The following is a 20,773-nucleotide window of genomic DNA, read 5'->3' on the forward strand; positions in this document are numbered from 1 at the left end:
AGTGAATACCATTGCTCATCTCGTTCCAGTGGCACCTGTCAAGGGGTGGGATATATGAGGCAGCAAGTGAACAATCAGTTCTTGAAGTTGATGTGTTGGAAGCAGGAAAAATGGTCAAGCGTAAGGATCTGAACGACTTTAACAAGGGTCAAATTGGTATGTCTAGACAACTGGGACAGAGCATCTCCAAAACAACAGGTCTTGTGGGGAGTTCCCAGTATGCGGTGGTTAGTACTGACCAAAAGTTGTCCAAGGAAGGACAACTGGTGAACAGGCGACAGGGTCATTTGGCGCCCAAGGGCTCATTGATGCACGTGGGGAGCGAAGTGTAGCCCGTCTGGTCCGATCCCACAAAAGAGCCACTGTAGCACAAATAGCTGAAAAAGTTAATGCCGCTATGAAAGAAAGGTGTCAGAAAAACACAGTGCATCACAGCTTGCTGCGTATGGGGCTGCGTAGCCACAGACCGGCCAGAGTGTCCATGCTGACCCCTGTCCACCACCAAAAGCGTCTGCAATGGGCATGTGAGCGTCAGGTCTGGACCATGGAGCAATGGAAGAAGGTGGCCTGGTCTCATGAATTGTGAACGTTTTCTTTAACATCATGGCCAGGTGCATGTGCATCGTTCACCTGGGGAAGAGATGGCACCAGGATGCATTATGAGAAGAACACAAGCTGGCGGAGGCAGTGTGACACTCTGCGCAGTGTTCGGCTGGGAAACCTTGGGTCCTGACATTCATGTGGATGTTACTTTGACAAGTAACAACTACCTAAACATTGTTGTCGACCAAGTACATCTCTTCATGGCAACGGTATTCCCTGATGGCAGTGGCATCATTCAGCAGGATAATGCGCCCTGCCACGCTGCAAAAATGTTCAGGAATGGTTTGAGGAACATGACAAAGAGTTCACGGTGTTCACTTGGCCTCCAAATTCCCCAGATCTCAATACGATGGAGCATTTGTGGGATGTGCTGGAACAACAAGCCCAATGCATGGGGACCCCACCTCACAACTTACAGGACTTAAAGGATCTGCTGCTTACGTCTTAGTGCCAGATACCACAGGACACACTTCAGAGGTCATGTAGAGTCCATGCCTCGATGCGTCTCCACAATGACCTACACAATATTAGGCAGGTGGTTCTAATGTTGTGGCTGATCGGTGTATGTTTATGGCCGTGAAGATAGATGTCTTTATTCTCCCTGCAGCACTGGCTGTCCTCAGGAGCCCCATTCCCTGAGGCTTGAATCTCTCTCTCTCTCTCTCTCTCTCTCTCTCTCTCTCTCTTTCTCAGCTGCCCCTCCCTCTCTTCCCTTCACTGTGGATGCAGCTGCGGAAGAACGGGAGTCGTGAGAAGCGGAGGGGAGGAATTTGCCATCATGGGAATCCTGAACTGAGGGAAATGATCAGTTCAAGTGAATGTGCAAAGGAAAAGCCCACAAAGTACAAAGTGTCCATGACTGAGGTACCCCTTTAACGTAAAAATGTAATTTAAGATCACAACTATCTGTTGAAATAATTTGTGTTGGTGTCACCCACCGCAAAAATTGCAAAGCTTTTTCCTGCACAGGAAACAATGGACGACAGCTTCCAGCAACTGTCATGATGTTGAGCAGTGTCATTCAGAGACGTAAAGTGCAAATCCATCAGATTGTCAGTGTCGTAGTGTTGTACACTGCGTGTCCCAGAATTCCACTCAAAACCGCGGGCTTATCCTCGTCCGAGACCTTCGCTTTTTTTCTTTCCAAATTGATTTGACTTGATTTGTTTTGAGGTGGTGGGGTTTATTTATTTTTTTATCTGAGAAAGGCAGACCCCGCCACCAACAGCACATAGAGGGGCACGTACTGTACATAATGCAAATCCATCAAATGGCTGTTTACTATAAAGTGCCAGCTAAAATAAAAATACGAAACACGGGGTTATTATTATTATTATTATTATTATATTTTTTACAACAAAAAAATCTTATGGGTTACCACTTTAAAATATTCATTGTACTTACAGGTGCTGTGTGGCAGTACATAGAAGTGTTCTCAAGGACTGGAGATAAAGTGATTTTTCCCACTTGATCCTCCAGTTCTTGGGGGGTGGGGACACATGGGGGTCGCGGATGCTTTTTATTCTGGATGTTCTCCCCTCGGTGGAGTTATGGGAGGTGCATTACAATCAAGGACGTAAAGAATGCCAGTCCCAGCCAGAGAGAGAGAAGGGGGAGGGAGGGAGGGAGGGAGGGAAAGAGGAGGAAAGTTAGAGGGGAAGTCTGAGAGAGAGAAGGAGAGAGAGACACTGAGAGAGAGAGACAGAGAGAGAGAGACAGAGAGAGAGAGAGAGAGCGAGTGACTTGCAGGAATTCTCCTTTCATCCCTCATCCGCGGACTGAAACACTTGCACAAACGAGGTGAGATTTATTCTGCCGGATTGTTGTGTGTTTTTTCCACTATTGCATGGGCAAAAGTATGGATTTACTACTAGTTTAAGGGGCGGAGGTGAACTTCTGCAGAAGTTGTGGAGCTTTAAAAACGTATTTAAAGTAAAATAAAACAGCATGCGTCGATTCTGTTACGTAATGTGTAAAAATAACACAAAAACAAATAAATAAACAAAGAAAAATAAATAGGAAAAAGAGGCATAAATAAAAAAAAATAGTCCCTAATCATTTCCAAAGCTTTTGTCCATAAATTCTCCAATTGACGTATGTATGTATGTATGCATGTATGCATGTATGTATGTATGTATGTATGTATGTATGTATGTATGTATGTATGTATTTAATTATTTAATTAATTAATATATTCTCTATACTATATTAATTGTATTTATCTATCTTATTTATTCGCCTCAACTTAAATGCACTTTCTCTCTTTCTAAACTACAACACTGCCTTTTAAAGTCACAGACTCAAACCCCCAGACACAGAGAAGCCTTTAATCCGCCTGCTCTGTCTAAAATATGAACTGGTTCTTCATCTTCAGCTTATTATGGGACATACAGTATCTCCAGTTGAAACCAGACTGTGTGCTATTCCCTTGACCAGAGCTGCATTTTTAATTACGTTTGACATAAATATTTATGATCTTGTATCCACGGCGTGCATGCACACTTACACACAGTTACTTACAGGGCACATTTACTCTGCAAAATCCGTGAGGCTTGCTTATGTTAGGCCTGCCCACGCTGGCAGATGAATGTGTTTATATGAAGCAGCTGGAGTCCCTCCAACCTTGCGGCCAATAGTTTTTCCATCCATCAACCGGTGCTTCACTCGCACACGCTGCTTGTGTGTTGGTTCCATTCTATAGTTCATTTTCATCACCGCACTGTAACATTAATGTGAAAGGAGTTGTCTCCAAACTGTACGGGTGGAGGAGAGACGCAGGCTTTGGGTTTCATGACTCTAATCGGTCTTTGTCGGTGTCCTTCAACCATGACCGTCTGTTTTTCAACCTGCATTTGATTACGCATGTAACTGATTCTATTCAAACCTGTAGGGGTGCACACATTTGAAAATTCAGACTAAGGATCAAATATAAACCTTGGGGGTATACTGGCGGATGGCATATTTGATATTTTTTGTCGATTTGTGAAGAATGGCAGGTAAAACAGGGAAATGTGACTAGACCCCCACTACGGTTGGTGCAGGAGTAGGAAAACCTGCATCGATCGAGAAAAGCTTGTTGACCGCCGCCATGACACGACGTTGAAGCTGAGATTTCATGAAGACCTCTGGGTATGTTAATGTGGAATGGGGGGGAATTTGAGGAGCGTACCGGGAGAAGCCTTCGGCCTCCTTCCTGGTATCCAGCCAGACATTCAAGCAGAGAAAAGCCCCAGCTGAGGAGACCTAGCGTCCTGAACGGTGTATTGATTAAGCCGCCCCAGCATGGAAAGAAATACAACTCTTGGTGCACTGCATCCGAGCTCCCCTGTGTTCACCCTTCACCGGCAACCGGAGCGAGGTGTCAGATCAAGGTGTCCGCTACGGAATAGCGCGCGCCAGGGAGCAGGCGGAGGTTAAGGCAGATGATATTTTTGAAGCATAAACCCTGCTACTACCCTCATCCAACATGTCTCACGTTCAGCCGGGTTCCACTGGATCGGAGGTAGTGAAAGCCCCCGACGTTTAACACGGTTGTTTAGAGCTGCAGAGTTCCCTGGGTGTTGCTTCTCCGAGGGGTCATTCCGAGAGTTGTGATCCTGTGGAAAAAAAAAACAACACTTTTTTTCTACTGTAGGTTCTTCCTGAAGCTTGCTGTTGTGAAGTATGGAACATTTTCTTCTGGAACATTCGGGGTCCCTTGTGGAACCTCTGCGGCATCTTTCCTCAGACGTTGGGTCGGTGATGCTTACAGCTGTATCCTACTTATGTCCGTCCATTCAGCGTTTTGTTATTAAAGGACACACACCAAAAAATACAGCTGTGTTCATCGTCGCCTTATGTGACAGGAAGAACTTGATGACCTTGCCCCAACCCCCCACTCCCTGATTCCAGCCTCTTTCCCTCCCCCCGATGAGTTAGTCAGTGTTTTCTCTGGCTCGGGATCCCGCATTCCTCCACACTTCCTTCCAGCGATCTGGGAAAGGCATGGAGGAAGCACAATGCATCGCACACATGGAGCATGTGCTTCACAATCTGAATGCCTTCAGATTCTTTTCCAATACGGTGGTCAGTGCAGACAACATCAGTTTTATTGTTTTTGGGCTTTTTTACCGTTCTGCATTTGGGACCAAAAGACGATTGCCAACCTACCCCTGCGTAGCCGGGGTCTCAAATCGTGCGTCGCGGAGGACCGAAGGGATCCAGGTTCTGCCGCTGGCTCCCGCTCCTTTCCAGATCCCTCCGTGGAGACCACTCGCTGTCGGGAGGGCGGAGAAACTAATTACAGGAGTCTAACAGAGTAGCGCCGGGCTGAAATTATAATCAGCTCGGGTGATTATGCCCTCAGCTCCTGATTGCGCACGATTGGAGACCGCCGCTCCGCCAGTTTTCCCCCTCGATCTCAAGACATTCTGTTCCAGCAAACAAACCATCTTCTGGGACGACTCTCGACTCTCTGGATTTGTAGAAGTGGAATTCAAGTTTGAATTCCCCCCCAAAAAAAGAGCTTCCAAAAGAGTCCTCAGAAGCCATGGAAGCCATCTCACCTAGCCTCCTAGTAATTCAAATAGCGCTCCTTTCCAATTTGGGATTTACTGTGATAGATCACCAAGTATTAGAATGGACCATGGGTTTTGATCCCAGGAACATCTATGAACAGGGTTCAACCTCATGCCTGAAGTGCGCGCGTCCTTTGCCCTCCAGGTGCAGCCATGTGTGGCGTTCTCCTGCTGCTCCCCGTCCTTCTCGCCCTCGGCACCACGGCGGGTGCGGTTCCTCCCCCCGCTACTCCCCCTGCACCCTGCAGGCGCTGCTGCGACCACCTGAATCCAGCAGAGGGCAGCGCAGACCACTCGGCCGCAACAGGTTTCAACCCCATGCCTGAAGTCCGCACTTACATCAACATGACCATTCTGAAAGGTACAGTATGTTCATGCGTGTTAAAAGGATAGGTTCGCCATTTTTGGTTTCCCTCGGTTAAAACCCAACGATTCCCGTTTTCCAAAAATTCGATTTAACTGTTTTTTGTTTTTTTGTTAAGCCTTGAACGTATGCCCCATTGGAATGCATGGGAAGCCGCAGCAGAGCGGTACGTTTTGCAATAGCAAAACGTTCCGCCAGGTGGTGCGCTGAACAGTTTTTAAATGATTGGACCCGACATTTTTTCTAAGGAATGGCTTGAAGAACGCCGAACCTAGCCTTCAAGTCCATCATTCCTGGGGTGTCTCGGTGCATCTTCATGTTGTGGTTTCAGATCGATTTTCATCACTCCCTCTGTATTCCATTTTCTTTTCCATACGCCCACACACACGCGCGCGCACGCACGCACGCACGCACGCACGCACACACACATACACACACGCAAGCAACACACACAAAGAGTGCAAAGAACAGCACGAGTAACATTTTTGACCAGAGCTGTGCATTCATTCTTTGATGACAAAACAGTGTATTTCAGTAAATGTTGTCTTTTTGGAAAAATAAAAATATTTTATATCAGTGCCTGTAATACTTAATTGAACTAATGGATGCCTATGAGAGTTATGCGACTTAAGAGGAAACTAGCTCATGGATAAATGCATCTGACACTCCATTGCGCATAAACCCGTTAAAGCGCACATTTCAAGTGCAAGAAAAACAAAACTACTTAAGTGTGTGAAGCATCCCAGTTGGACCCTCGCCACCCATGTTGGCAGGTGTAGTTTTGGGAAGCAGCCATTTACCGGCGTTACCCCGGGGCTTCGCTTTTTCCCCGTTGGTTTATTTTTCTTCTGTCAAACAGATTTTGGGCCACGTCCGTGAGTCTCTCCTTAGTTTAAGTATGTTGCTCTCTCAGGCTTGACCTGGAATGAACTTGCTTGACGAGAGAAACACTACTCAGTGTGTGTGTGTGTGTGTGTGTGTGTGTTTGTGTGTGTGTGTGTGTGTGTGTGTGTGTGTGTGTGTGTGTGTGTGTGTGTGTGTGTGTGTGTGTGTGTGTGTGTGTGTCTGTGTGTGTGTGTGTGTGTGTGTCTGTGTGTGTGCATGCGTGCGTGTGTGGTTGTTTCAAAGGAAGACGCACCGCGTCCGGCGGGAAGTACTGTGGGTTTTCTTGACTTATGCAGAAAAATGTTACTTTTTGAAGAGAAACTAAACACGCCGGGAACCTCTGGGTTTATTTATTGGAATGGAAAACGGCTACGGGGCAGTGTGGCACGTGGAACCGGCACCAACAATATTCCTGTGTGGGTAATTTAGAACCAATGGCAGGCAGCGGCGGCAGCCAACCCACAGCCTTAAAACTGCCTTGCACTCAAAGTGAGCCTTACTAACTGTAGAGCAATGGGATAAATCCATCCACAATTAATATCAATGATTTCATTTTTATTCACCTTATTTGTTAAACAGGTTTTTATGATTCCTTTGTCTAACAATCTAAATAGAGCATCAAATGTTTGGGGTAAATTCACATAATGGATCAGCGTTGAAGGTATCAAGTACAGTATAGCGTTCAATGAATTTTTACTCTAATTTTCATTCGTAATCATTGTCCTGTTTTGCCAATTTTGCCAAACGTTGCCACGTTAGCCAACGTCTTCACTATTAAAGCATTCCCAGACAAAAAAATAATATGGGGTGTTGTATTGTATGCGTCCTCACAGGTGACAAGGGGGACCGCGGTGACCGGGGGACTCCGGGAAAAGGCGGAACGGAGGGCCCGCCGGGCTCCGTCGGCCCCGCGGGCCCCGAGGGAGCCAAGGGCCGGGCGGGACCCCCGGGGGACCCCTGCAAGGCCCAGCACGCCGCCTTCTCCGTGGGCCGCCGCAAGTCCCTGCACAGCCTGGAGTCCTACCAGCCGCTGGTGTTCGACACGGTCTTCGTGAACCTCGGCGGGCGCTTCGACATGTTCGGCGGCCGGTTCTCCTGCGCCACGGCGGGCGTCTACTTCTTCAACGTCAACATCCACACGTGGAACTTCAAGGAGACCTACCTGCACCTCATGCAGAACGAGGCGGAGCGGGCCATCGTCTACGCCCAGCCCAGCGACCGCTCCATCATGCAGAGCCAGAGCCTGATGCTGGAGCTGGCGCGGGGGGACGAGGTGTGGGTCCGCCTCTACAAGAGGGAGAGGGAGAACGCCGTCTACAGCGACGACGTCGACATCTACATCACCTTCAACGGATACCTCATCAAAGCCAGCGACGAGTGAGCGCCGGGAGACGAGCCGGGAGGTGGGATGGAGCCCCGGCTTCTCACCGCGTGACTCCCCGTTTACATGTCCAAAAAAAAAACAATTGTGGTTTGGCATTCTCTTTGATTCTCGCACTTTGAATTGCTTGAGGAGTGTTTTTCAACTACTAATGTGCCGTGAGAGCTTTGCCAGATATGCCGTGAAAATTGTTCAAATTCCGCACAAAAACAAAAAAAATTAAAACCTGTCCTCGTGTTGCACGATAAAAAATTGCAAGGATGTGCCAACTCATCGAATTCATCAGTTCCCGGTCGGGACAGCAGCTCTGTGTTCATCAGAGCACGTTTCAAACTGAAAGTGAGGACTATTCGTAGGGATCAATGGGATTAAGGGTTTTCCTTTTGTGTCACATTCAATATCAATGGTGCAATATTAAACGCATTGGCCTTTTTATGCCTTGGAACTCAAATGTAGTCCTCCGTTGAAGATTGAAGATTCACTCACTCACCCAAAGTGACTCCCGACTCCTGAGTCATTTAAGAAATGTGTTCGCTACGAACGACTCGTTCGCGAGTTTCGCATCACCATCAGTCAGACATAATATTAAGCTATAATATGGTTTTCAGTGGTTAACAGGAAAGTGGTGTGCCGTGACAACAAGACTAACGGATCCCATGGATCCATGGATCCAAGCTCATGGAGCTTCACACGGCAGTCTTCATAATCCTAGTTCAGGTTCCATTTCCCCCAAAACTTCCAGGCAGTAAAAAAAAAAAAAAACATTCCAATTGCAGGGTTTGTAGACTTTAGTTTTAATCTTCCTTTAGTCAGAGCCTGATGTGCAAATTGCTTTGCTGGCACAATGAGCGAGCCGCTGAACCTTCTTGACAGGAGCCGACATGGATTACATGCCTTATAATATTTTGAGAACCGTCTCGGATACGGCAGAGGGAGACACGATGAATTCCAAACACAAGAATCAAGGGACCGTCAGAGTAATTTGCATTGACCTCGTTTCAGCGAAACAAGGAGGATTGGGAGAAGGCTGATGTTTGAGGGGAAATTTTTTGCTCCATTGGACCTATACGGCAATTCACATCCATTTTACTGACACATTTTCTTTTACTGATATAGAAAAGATTTATGGTATAGTAAAAAAAAACCCCAACATATTTAATAATGATCATTTTACCTCAACTTCGGAGATAGTTAATAAGCTAATCTACTTTATTAACATGGTACTTGTATACAGTGATGAGCATTGCTATGTATGTGTTATATTATGGTGCTAAAACCTGGTGCTAAAACCCAGAATAACTTGTATGCACAGTATACATTCAAATGTCAGTTGAGCAATGTCTTTGTGACAAAAAGTGAAGTGTGCGATTCTACCCTTTCTGTCAAATACCGAGTGGAAGAAAGATATGCGGCAGCCAGAGTGATTTTAATAGACATGGAACACAGCAAGACGACACCTTGTACTACTCATGACTAAACTTGGCATATATCTGAAACGCATATGGACTACATCATATGCTCCTAAATTATACTTGAATATTTGTTGCTATTTCGCAATATTCATCCCCTTTGTTATATGTTCAACGTGCTGTCTATAAATTGTGAATGTGAATATGAATAAATACATTGTACTTAGGCTGCACAACATTCGCAAGTGTTTTCATCCTCAATAAAATATAGTGCTAATTTAATGATAATTTAATGACATCCTATAGGTTATGGTGGTGCATCGGTTGAGATTTCACTGCAGACATTCGTCCTCTTTGGGTTGCCGCAATTGTCAATATTACAGCTATTACAGCTATAAATATACGTGAAATGTTCAACTGTATTACATGCAAAAGGTAGTAATGTAATGATTGAGTAATGATTTTTTTTTTTTATATAAAAAAGCAACCTCTCTCCTTGAAGAGCTATTTTGGCCACTGCAAAGCTGCAGGCAAATATTACATTTATTAAACAGCAGGCCAAGACAATATGGTGCAAAAAAAGGACAAATCAAAAGCTTTATCATGCCCCGAAAACTTTATTTCCCTTGTGTGATTATCAATCGAAGCACAGAATACGGACAGAAACATAACACCGTAATAAATTAAAAGTATCCTGGTGACATTCCTGAACATTGCAAGGAGCAGGAGTTATTTCCTATCCAACGTCACACCCCGGGCTGACACTGAGTAATCACTGCCTGGTAATCACTGATGTGTCGCTCTTGATATACAGCATAATGGTTCGTTTCGTCTAATTCCCGCATAATTATGACAATGTTTTTGGCACTGCAGATGCAGACAGCGGAAATCCTGCAATTAATCAAGCAATTTTGGCCCCAGTACAGTCTTCATTTCTTGTTTTGGAAACAGATTATCCACAAACATAAATGAGTCTCCAAGGATGGCTTTTCTGGTTCTAACAGCATTAAGTGCTGGGATGTCTTCTCCCTCATAAGCCAATAGGTAAACACTGGACATTCTCTTTGCTCAATTTTCAAAGTAAATGGTGCTGCGAGTTTTAAAGTAAAATGCTAAAGTAGGTTTTTTGTTTCACTCAACATTATAAAAACAACTAAAACATTTTCTTTACCCAGTTCAGGTCACGGGGCTAGAAGCGCTCCCCACTTGCTACAGGCGGAAGGCGGGGCGGCACCCTGAGCTACCCACTGTGCGGCCTGGTTCAGATAAATGCTTTATTTGTTGTTTGTTTTGTTTTTACCGTATCGTTTTGATTGTTTTTTGTCGCGAGTAGCCATGGCCCTTGAGGGGAGTTTCTTGTGGGAGAAGCAGCCCGCAGATTTATGCAAAAATACAATTGTACAGTTCAGGCGTGAACTGGGCAATTTCGTGGGCCTAAGTTGAGTTGAACTAAAAAGCGTCAAGTCCTCTGCCGATATATCTGCACGCACTTGTCAAAAACAATAGAATCAAGTCAAAAGGCAACAAGACAAACACTCAGTCAACACACGTAACACTTTAAACGGGTGTCTTGTTCTTAAATGTGGCACGGATCATGCCAATTGGCATCACAGACGGTACAAACACAGAAAGGTTCAGTCAGGGGCAAACAGCATATATACTGTACTCAGTTGTTGTTTTTTCCCCCCCCTACAGGCAACACTGTACAAAGTTCAAGTGAAAATTAGGTCCTCTTAGAAAAATATGTTTTTTTTTTTTTGCTGTAGTAACTTTGTCTCCATAGCAACCAAAGGCACTGTCTTTCCTTCCCGCTCCTATAATTCCCAATCACGATGGAAAATTGTAACCCTGGTTTGGTCAGAACGTGCTGTAATTACGACTCCCACTAAACTTTAGCCTGTCCGGCTCTGACACCGGCGCCGAACGAAAACTAAACTTAGGAATCACTGTTATCGTTCTAGCGCATGCCCTGACCTCATTAGCCGCCCGCCACCCCAACCCCGTCCTAACTGGCTGGAGACTTATCCCTACAAACAGAGCAGTAGCATTGCACGTCGAGTCACGACATTCAAACTCAAAATGTTTTATGTGTCTCCTTCGCCTGGCCCCATCACAACATCATCACTCCTTCGGTGTAATGTCCCGGGAAACGTTACCGGTAACATGTTACCTGTAGTGGCCGAGTCGCTTAAAACACTGTTGCAAAGGTAACGCCGGAGTGTGATCTTCCTACTAATGACACTGTTTGGTATATGGACAAACACAAAGCACATATAAAAATATTCCCTTTGGATAACCGTCCAGTTAAAGTATTCAGAGGCAGGGGTCGCCTTTTGCACAAAGCCGCTGTGAAATGGCATAAAAAAAACAAAAACTCTGAAAAGAATGTCGAGTCTACGCCTAGACAACATGTTGAGACAAATACGGCCATTCTTTCGGAGCTCAGCCTATGGTTTTAATTTGGAGCTATTGTGCTTGGGGTTGTCTTTTTTTTGCTTTATCCAACTCTAGGGTCTAGTCATACCTGTAATTTTATACCTTAAGCCAGTTGTCGCAAGCTTTGGAAATCATGAAGCAATACCAAGCTGATACAATCTACGTCTACTGGCTCGGCATGGTAAAACTATCTGTGCAAAAACAAACAAAAAACATAAACTACTGACACCGCAGAGAAAACAAATACGCCCAAGCGAGTAGGAGTTGGTGTACAGGCGTATAGGTGAAAGAGTAACATTGTGATGTAACTGGTGAATAAATCTGTTCATGAGGTATAAGAAGTCAAGCTAGAATGTTTTAAATTACATCCCTATGTAAATATGTTCAACGCAAACACCCCTTGCATGCGAACATAACCATTGCACTGACATGTTAGGCATCCAAATAAGGTTCTACCACCTCCGCAGCTACTTCTCAACACTAAGTTATTGACATACTCTAACCTAATGCCCTAAAGGACCAGAGTCGCCTTATAAATTCCTATCCAATTGCATCACTATTGACATCGCCACCCGAGCGCGGGCACTGTTTGGACATCACATACGGCTGTGATCGCTGGGCGACGCCGCAGGCAGAAGGATTTGTGACATCCCTGACAGACGGCTGCGAGCCCTCTGTGGCATCCCCAGTGTGCCACGACGGAACAGTCACATCACAAAAAAAGCAGGCATGGCTTGACATCTGAGTCAGGACTGCAGAGACTTGGCATGAAGGTTCCAGTTAAAATACTAGATTCCACTAGACTGCACAACACATGCGCAACAAAGGGAGATGTCACTTTCACATGGTGTGTCACGTCTCGTGTCCGTATCTTCTTTTAACTTTTTGGAGGAGGGCGTGTCACTCGTTGAGGATGGAGTCCGGTTTGTCGTAGCCAAAGAGCCTGAAGTCGGGCTGGTACAGCTTGTACAGTTCCCTCCGGGCCTCTAGGGGCACTGTGCTGAACCAGTCGGCCTCCCAGCTGCTGGCTGTCAGGTTCTTGTGTGAGGTGGGGAACTCCACCACGTTGTCCACCCGCAGCTGGCGCAGCAGCTGCTCGGCGTCCTCCTCCACCGACTCCAGGTGGCCCACAAAGTCGTACTGGATCTGGCAGGGGTGGCACAGGCGGTACACCTGCCGCCAGTGCTCGTTGAAGGGCATGTCCTTCTCCGTCTGGGGGTCCAGCAGGTACTGGATGAAGTGGGAGAAGGAGGGGTGGAGGCCTGCGGAGAAAGCGTCGTCCACGGAGGCGGGCGGCGTGGGCTGGTTGCCATAGCGACGGAGCATGACCTGTGCAAAACGCTGGTAGAAGTCCTCATTGCGCAGCTCAAATTTGTTGCGGTAGGCGGAGATGAGGCGTACGAAGGGGTCCCTCACAAACAGGAACTTGGTGTATTTTTTCAGCTTGACCTTGAAGAAGGAGTACAATTTGAGAATTTTGTGAACTTGGAAAACGTCTGCAGGAAAGGGTTATGGGATTATTATCTGAATGAAAAAATATTTTTTAACCTTGAATTTGAATATTTTAACAGTATAAGCAATACTGCAGTGCACTTTATGATCAGCCCAGTCTCACGGGGTCGTTGTCAAAATGTGACATTCATGCGAAAAAAATGAATTTGTATTTTGTATGTATTTTTATGTTGACCATTACCTAGGGAGTTGACGAAGGAATCCACAATGACGTGACTAACATCAAATCCCTGTTCTGGGAAATAACAGATTTGCCCTATAAGGAAGCAATATCTCTTGTCCCTCCAGAAGAGAGGTACAAGGTGTCGTCTTATCTACTGTACCGCGTAGCAAATCAAATTTTAGCAAAACATTTTTGTCAATATCTTATATATAAAATATATCATTTGGAAAATATATAATATTAATTGATTGATTATTCAATTTGAGAATTGAATTTGAATACGTAATACAATAGAAAATATGGTGCATTGTTTGATGTTTATCTGTTTGTTTGCATCGGCATCAATATGAGACGCACGAGACACCCGAGGAATGACCTGATCAATTTGAATGCATTTGAATCCAAATCCAACCCCACAGCGATGCTGGGGCGGCTGCCGGACTGACCTTCATGAGGTGGCGCGAGAATTTGCCGTAGCGTTTCCAGAACTTGTTGAAGGTGAAGTGCATGCTGCTGTTGTGGACCAGGTCCCGGGGGATGGCTAGCGGGTCCATGTAGGGGACGCCGTCCTGCAGCAGGCTCTCGCTCAGGACGATCATAATCCGTTTCCAGTTACTGCAGGCCACCTGTGGCGGCGGCGGTGGGGGGGTTAGGGATGCGGATTTAGGATTGAGGTTGCGTAGAATATAAAAAAAAATAACTTGAGGTTGATGGAGGTCCATACAAACAGCCAATATCTATCTTTTAATTGTTTTTGGACCATAGATAATTTCTACAGTATTGTGGATATAGGGAGAAATGGAAGTCATGTGACTGAGAATAAAATATTTCAGAATGTTTCCATCTCTGATCGTACATTTACTTGTGTCTGAAATGTTGGCAAATCAAATATAATGCACTTTGTGGATTATAATGAAATGCTTTCCATCATAGAGTATACATGACAGCTCACTGAGGCTTTTAAAAAGGGATATATATTGGATCTCTGCTATCTGCTACCAACCCATCTGGTGGTTAATAGGCCAATAACAAGTGCATGTACCTTGGGAACATAGCAGTAAATGATGCCATGTCTATCATCCACTATCAGGTGATCCAGCTCCTTGTTAGGGATGTCATCAAATGAGCGGTTCTTCCCAGGAAACGACACAGCATCTGTACTGCATATCTCCTGTAGCAACCTCCGCCTCTGCTCCTGTTCCGTCATTTAAAGGCAATTAAAAGCACACAGCATTAACAAAAACTCGAATAAAATTATTACTACTATGGACAATAGTAATAATAGTGATATAATGAGATTGTGCTACAAATAGATTTGGGGATGGACCTGTCTCTCCCGTAGCTCTGCTGCCACAGGCGTCAGGTGTATTTTCCATTCGCGCCTCGGAACGTAGCGCTCCTCCGCTCGCTCCGATTGATTGGTCGTGTCGGCCGGAGCCGGGTCCGTAGGCTCCCCGGTGCCCGGCTCCAGGAACTGATTGACAAAAGCGTCAATGTCGGACAGGAAGGAGGGTGTCCGGGAGGTTCGTGGCTCTTGCTGCTGCTGCGGCTGCTGCTGAGGAGGCGGTTGGGGGGTCTTGGGGCCGGGGGAGATGGGGGTTTGCAGGTAAAGGTGCGAGGCCCCGACGTCGTCCCAGTAGATGATGATCAGCAGGATCATGAAGGCCGAGCCCAGGACCAGGAAGATCCGAAACAGCCGGGATGTTCCCATGGCGGCCCCCCCGAGGTTCCCGTGGTCGTTGGGCAGCGCTACAGGATCGCCATGGCGACCGATTGGAGTGCCGGAGCTCTCTCTAGTGGGTCACCATGGCAACAGATCCAGGGTCCGGGAGCTCGCTCTCACCATAGTGACCGGGTGGACGGCAGCTATAGCAGGGTCTCTTGTAGGAGCGGATTTGTCATGATGCTTCGGTGTAAACAAGGTGGGAGTGAGATCGTCAAACTGTGAATTCACTTTGCCCTCTCTGCTCCGTGCGGTCAACACCCTGCAGAAAGATATCACGATGAAATAACTGATGGGAAAAAAAGAGAAAAGAAAAAGGAAAACAACATGGACACCGCCACCACTTTTCTCAGAGTTGGTCTACTGAGGCTCTTTCTGGATTCTGGTTTGGCTCATGGTGACGGATATAAAAAAAATAGTTCCACTCACCCGTCAAAGGAAATCATCACTAGGTTGTGCCACAATCCCTTCGTTAAATGCATAAATATACTTATAATAGGCACCCAGTCAATGGGATAATCATTCATAACAACTGCAAGTTCTTTCACTTTCACATTATGACACAGGCACATTTTTCTAGAAGTTCATGCAGGTTGATGGATGAACATTGAAGGAATGAGGAACTTTTTGGATGTACAATAATCAGCAACTGTTTGCTGCATCTGGCCGACTGAAATGTTTCCAGTGGCGCCCCCTCCCGGTGACCACACCCTCCTGAGAGATGAGGTTATAATCTTTCCAGAACACTTGACCTCATATAATCCTACACCCCTGTTTAACGGCCGTGCGCTTATGTCATTACACAAGTCATCATGTTGCGGGAATTAGACTCGCATGTACACATACAGGAACAAGCTCAGACTTAACGTTGATGAGAAAATGACCCAAACACACGCTGCACACACAGGCACATACACCCTATGGTCGTGCACACAGACGTGCACACGCGGATTTCGGCTTTAGACGACCATGGACGAGAAAAACACAGGAAATTCTTTCATGGTGAGTCAGATTGTGAATGCAGTTACTTTTTTAAGTAAATGTGAGACAGTTTGGTAAGTGTATTTGAGTTAACAACCCTGCTGGCTCACGGCACTGAGGTTTTGACTAAAGCAGTGTTTCTGCTGGAGCTGATGCGGTCTAACTCCACTCCACGCTGTCACGTCACAGGTAGCTGTCGAATGAGCCCTGGGGTTGGTCACATCATAAATCCTACATCTACACTGAGCTAGTGGTCTGTCACTACTGGGCCTACGTGGCTCAAAGTGTCGATTGAGCTAAGATAAGCTTTACTGTATTAGCCTCCCAAGGGAGGCATTTGGCTTGAACAGAGAGGGTTGTCACGATCATTACATTCTAGTTGGCGATTGTCACACAAATAATTATGATTAATAATATAATCTTTTTGTTTATGTTATTTTATGCCACTGTATCAGTGTAATAATACACATCCACTTTAGCAAGAAAAGCCATGAATATTGGAACATAATCTTGGGTCGACCGTTGCCTTGCCTTAACATCCCTTATGAAAACGTGACATTCTGGCTCTAAATTCCCACAAGATTCTCACAACATTTGGGGAAACAAGATTGGAAAATATTCACTGTTTTAAAGAAGGTGTGCAATCAGCTCAAATAATCACCATCAAGCAATAATGTAATTGCTTTGACAGCTCTATGAACTGCAAATGTGCTGCAATAAACAATGGACATAAGCCCCTTTCCCACATGGAATCTGTAGCATTGCTGGATGAAAAATATCCGGCGAAGGCAGTTGGTAGTCATTTCCACGTTGGCCTCCTTTACGGCGAAGTTCTGTATGGAAACTGTTCCCACACAGAAGACTGTTCCGGATACATGATGTGATGCTCACGCGAGGTGTCTACTATTACACGTGACTAGGCAAAATAATTGTTTTTCAGACCCGTGCTACACTCCCCATCTCCCCGCCCCACAGACTCTTCCCTCCGCTGACTGAGAGGGGACAGAGCCCCCATCCCCGGACACAATAACCCTAACACAATGATACTTAATCATCGTGATAATTTTCCACTTGTCTTACACTCTCTGCCTCCGGAGCATGAACACTCCAGCCATTCCACCTCTCCCTGTCCACCCACTCCCTCCGCTCCGCGCTGCGGTGCAGCCGGCGGGCAAGTGAAGCGCTTGTGCCCGATGTCCCCACACCGCACCCCTAACTGTAAAGACACTAGGACCTGGGTGGCATTTTTAAGGAGAAAAATAATAAAATTTTAAAATATAAAAGACCTGTCTCTGTCGAGGCTGGACGGGTTTCATTTTCTCGTCTTTGCAGCTGAGGTCCACATTTCCCGAAAAATATATTTTTTAATATTTGCACCCACTATTTGTGCACGGATTTCACCACAGCATTCCACCCATACTTTAGGAAAATGTTACAGTACTGCTTCCATTTCCACACACTACCAATCACAGCCGTTCCGGCAGTTTGCCGAAAATTATACTAGGTCAAGAGTGGGGAAATTTACGGAACGACTTTTACGGAACATCGACACCGGCTCCCATTCCCACATGACGCCGTTGCGGAACATTGCCAATAGATTTACAGCTTTCAGTGCAAGTGGGAAGGGGGCTAGAAATACCATTCGACAGGACACCACATGTATACAGCAACATGAGAGCACACATTTTGCAAAGCAGCCTTGCAGAGTATGTTTTTCCCTTGTTTGCAGAGACACCAGGAAGCAAAAAAAAAACCCCCAAAAAACACACCCCTCCGTTGAACGGCAGTATGGCACTCAAATGCTGGCAAATGTGCTGACAGCAGGATGCAAGATTAGCAAAAGAGAACAGAAACTAGACTAAATAGGAAGGAAGGGTTGATCAACACCATCACCTTTCACCAGAAACTTTTTGATATGGCTTTAGTATTTTAGATATATTAAAAAAAAAAAAATTGGATCTTGAAATATTTTATGAAAACTTTCACTCTGGCGCCCTAGCGCCCCCTACTGGCCGGTCACCACTGACCACTATGCAAGCAAGTGCAGAGCACGCATGCAGCAGCGTAATAGTGGCTTTAAAGGAAAAACACTTTATATGAAGTGTCAGGCTTCAAAACTATGCGAGATAAGTACATTTCATAATCACACATAAATGACAAATAGTCACATGAGCGTCCCTTGCTTCCTCTTTCCTCCTTCTGTGCATATTCAAAAGTCACGGGGAGAGCAGAGTACTGTACTATATTTGGAATAAAACACACACACACACACACGCACACACACACGAGCGAGCGAGCGATGAGGGCAGGGCGTTGAGGTGAGAGCCGTGGGTTTCCTCCACTCCCCGGTCACAGGTCCTATCAATTCGGAGGAGGTGGGGGACACAGCTCTCTCTGCCCTCGGCTCCGCGTTCACACATTATAGCACCTGTACAAACAGAGGGTCAAGCCGTGGACAAACACCCCGCAGCAGCGGATCCATCACCGTCCCGTCTGCAGCGGCGGCGGATGCCAACCCGTCTGCCGGGGTCTAAGTGGACACAATGCAGCCTTTCACACGAGCCACACCGCCCGAAACCCGGGGCGGGAATGTGTGTGAGCCTCGGTGCGTCTCCGTCTTTCGGAAACGACTTTCTTTTCAAAAAAAAAAAACCCCAAATCAAAACATTCAAATAACGGACTCGCGGACCCGTCGGTCGGGAGAGATGAGCTGAAAAGCTGCCGGACGTGGACCTCATCAATGCACCGATTGTCTCACCGCCGTCCGCGACACGGAGCTTAAACGCCGCGGCCGGTTCCAGTCACCGTCCCCGCAACGCCACCATTTTAGAACAAACACCACCACCACCGCCTCCACCTAAACAATCCCAAAGGGTAAACTGCTCACCTGCCGCGTGGACGGTCCGTCGTCCGCGCCGCGTCGGCTCGACCTGTGCGTGGAGATGCGCGAGCAGCGGCGGGCTGCGCGCGCGCGTGTGTGTGTGTGTGTGTGTGTGTGTGTGTGTGTGTGTGTGTGTGTGTGTGTGTGTGTTCTCTCTCTCTCTCTCTCTTTTTTCTTCCAAGCCCAGAGAGTAGCGCGGGAGACATCGCGAGAGTTCCGCGGAGAGGCTCCCGAGGATGGACGGAGCGAGAACGTTTTCTTCATCTTCTGCTTCCCATTCAACTCCATCTCAAGACGCCAAGTCGGCAAAAGCAAAGGTACACATTTTCTGCCGAAGCGGTCCACGGTCCTCACAAAAACATTAAAAGCGTAAAAGGAGAGGATATAGTACAATAATATAATGCTATTTCTAATGCATATCATACATTGGAAATAAGCAAGGGATACCACGCTAACAACAGTGGTAATAAAGGAAAAACATGCCTCCTCTCTCCGTTGATTATGTATTTTCCTGTATTTTATGTTTTATTGTATTATATTGTTTCAAGTAGTATTTGAGATCGTTTTTATAGGCTTGCCCTTTTTGTTACGATTCATTTTCATTGTATGCCCGCTTCATTTAAATATGTCGTTTTTTTCCCTCACTTATATTTCATTGTTTGTTTTTCTCTGCAGGCTTTCTTGTGTTTATTTTAATTGATCTTCCATTGGGTCAAATTCAAATTCATCAAATATGTTCCCTTAATATAATAATGCGACAAATTGCATTGCAAACATGATATAGAAGAGATGAAAAACAAAATAAGCCGCTTTCACGTTTCTTCACTAACTTTCCACCAGCTGCCGTGGATGATGCTGTGGAAGATGGTAAATTAGGATTATGGCGTCAAATCCTGTTATTCAAGAACCGTATTCAGCGCGTGTGAGATTAAATGAAGCAGAGTGCCCTCTAAGCAGCTGATCCTCTCTGCCCAAAAACACCCAGCAGATCTCACACACACACACACACACACACACACACACACACACACACACACTCATCTTTTCCATTGTATATGCACTGCATAGTACAGAATGGCCATCACACAGGACTGTGTCATCTTGAATGTGACGTCCCAAACACCACCTAATAACCTATAGAATTTCCACATCATGTGACGATGAGCCGATCAGGAAGTCTGAAGGTGAGGGGGTTTTTCGTCATCCAGTGGGTAGTAGCGCACCACGTCAACACCCTCCTTGTTAGACCAAAAATGACTACCGACTCACCCATGTACGGACGCGCCAGATTAACCCCTGTGCCCCGGCGTCCGCCTGTCCAAATGAAACGCAGCACAGAACAGAACATGCAGAAACTGACAAGCGCGAATGCGTGTCCGGCTGATCCGTCACGCGTACCACGCGTACAACAGCTGGCGTTTGGCATCAGCATCGGCTGTGCCAGGCGATAATCCAGCGCGGCTGGGAGGGGATCAGCGGAGCGTGGCGTGGCGCTTGTATTAGCCAGCTACCCTGGCCCGAAAGAGCTCGCTGCGTAAGGTAGTTTCACACTCTACATGAGCAAAATAAATCAGGCTTCCTGCAAATACATCCACGAAGCGCTGGGGGTCATGGGGTTATCGACTTTCTTTCAGTCATTGTGTTCCCATGTAGCATTTCTACCTGTAACACCTGTCTTGAGAGCCTCAAATATGATGGGTCACTCACTTTTTCTGAGGACATGCGTCCAGGCTCCACCTCTTCTCTCCTCAGCATCTCCGAGGGGGTCCCCCAAGGCTCTGTGCTTGGACCTGAATAACCACTCTTTATGTTGATGACACTGTTATTTTACCGCTCTTCGTCTGCCCTTGACTTTTTGCAGTCTGCTTTAAATACTGTG

The 20,773-nt window shown here is 46.2% G+C and overlaps 2 protein-coding genes across 2 annotated transcripts; one reads left to right on the forward strand and one right to left on the reverse strand.

Annotated features, from left to right (window-relative positions):
• Positions 1 to 2,313: 2,313 nt before the first annotated feature.
• c1qtnf6a (C1q and TNF related 6a) lies at positions 2,314 to 9,448 on the forward strand. Its single transcript, XM_080009418.1, has 3 exons — positions 2,314 to 2,403; positions 5,305 to 5,520; positions 7,242 to 9,448. The coding sequence occupies exons 2-3, from the start codon at positions 5,313 to 5,315 to the stop codon at positions 7,787 to 7,789; spliced, it is 756 nt and encodes a 251-aa protein (XP_079865544.1). The 5' UTR covers positions 2,314 to 2,403; positions 5,305 to 5,312; the 3' UTR covers positions 7,790 to 9,448.
• A 364-nt stretch (positions 9,449 to 9,812) lies between these two features.
• On the reverse strand, positions 9,813 to 18,979 carry LOC307237031 (carbohydrate sulfotransferase 12-like). The gene is made up of 5 exons (XM_080009642.1): positions 18,901 to 18,979; positions 14,637 to 15,294; positions 14,352 to 14,504; positions 13,756 to 13,935; positions 9,813 to 13,083 (listed from the first exon to the last, which is right to left on the reverse strand). Exons 2-5 carry the CDS (start codon positions 15,018 to 15,020, stop codon positions 12,535 to 12,537), a joined length of 1,266 nt encoding a protein of 421 aa, XP_079865768.1. The 5' UTR covers positions 15,021 to 15,294; positions 18,901 to 18,979; the 3' UTR covers positions 9,813 to 12,534.
• Between the last annotated feature and the right edge of the window lie 1,794 nt (positions 18,980 to 20,773).

This window comes from Zeus faber, assembly GCF_960531495.2.
Source record: "Zeus faber genome assembly, chromosome: 11".
NCBI classification, from domain to species: domain Eukaryota; kingdom Metazoa; phylum Chordata; class Actinopteri; order Zeiformes; family Zeidae; genus Zeus; species Zeus faber.

Coding starts and splice junctions, on each gene's coding strand:
- c1qtnf6a (XM_080009418.1), top strand. CDS start 5,313: ATGTGTGGCGTTCTCCTGCTGCTCCCCGTCCTTCTCGCCCTCGGCACC. Junction 5,521..7,241: donor CAACATGACCATTCTGAAAG/GTACAGTATGTT, acceptor GCGTCCTCACAG/GTGACAAGGGGGACCGCGGT.
- LOC307237031 (XM_080009642.1), bottom strand. CDS start 15,020: ATGGGAACATCCCGGCTGTTTCGGATCTTCCTGGTCCTGGGCTCGGCC. Junction 14,505..14,636: donor CAGAGCTACGGGAGAGACAG/GTCCATCCCCAA, acceptor ATGACGGAACAG/GAGCAGAGGCGGAGGTTGCT. Junction 13,084..13,755: donor TCTCGCGCCACCTCATGAAG/GTCAGTCCGGCA, acceptor TCCTTCTTCAAG/GTCAAGCTGAAAAAATACAC.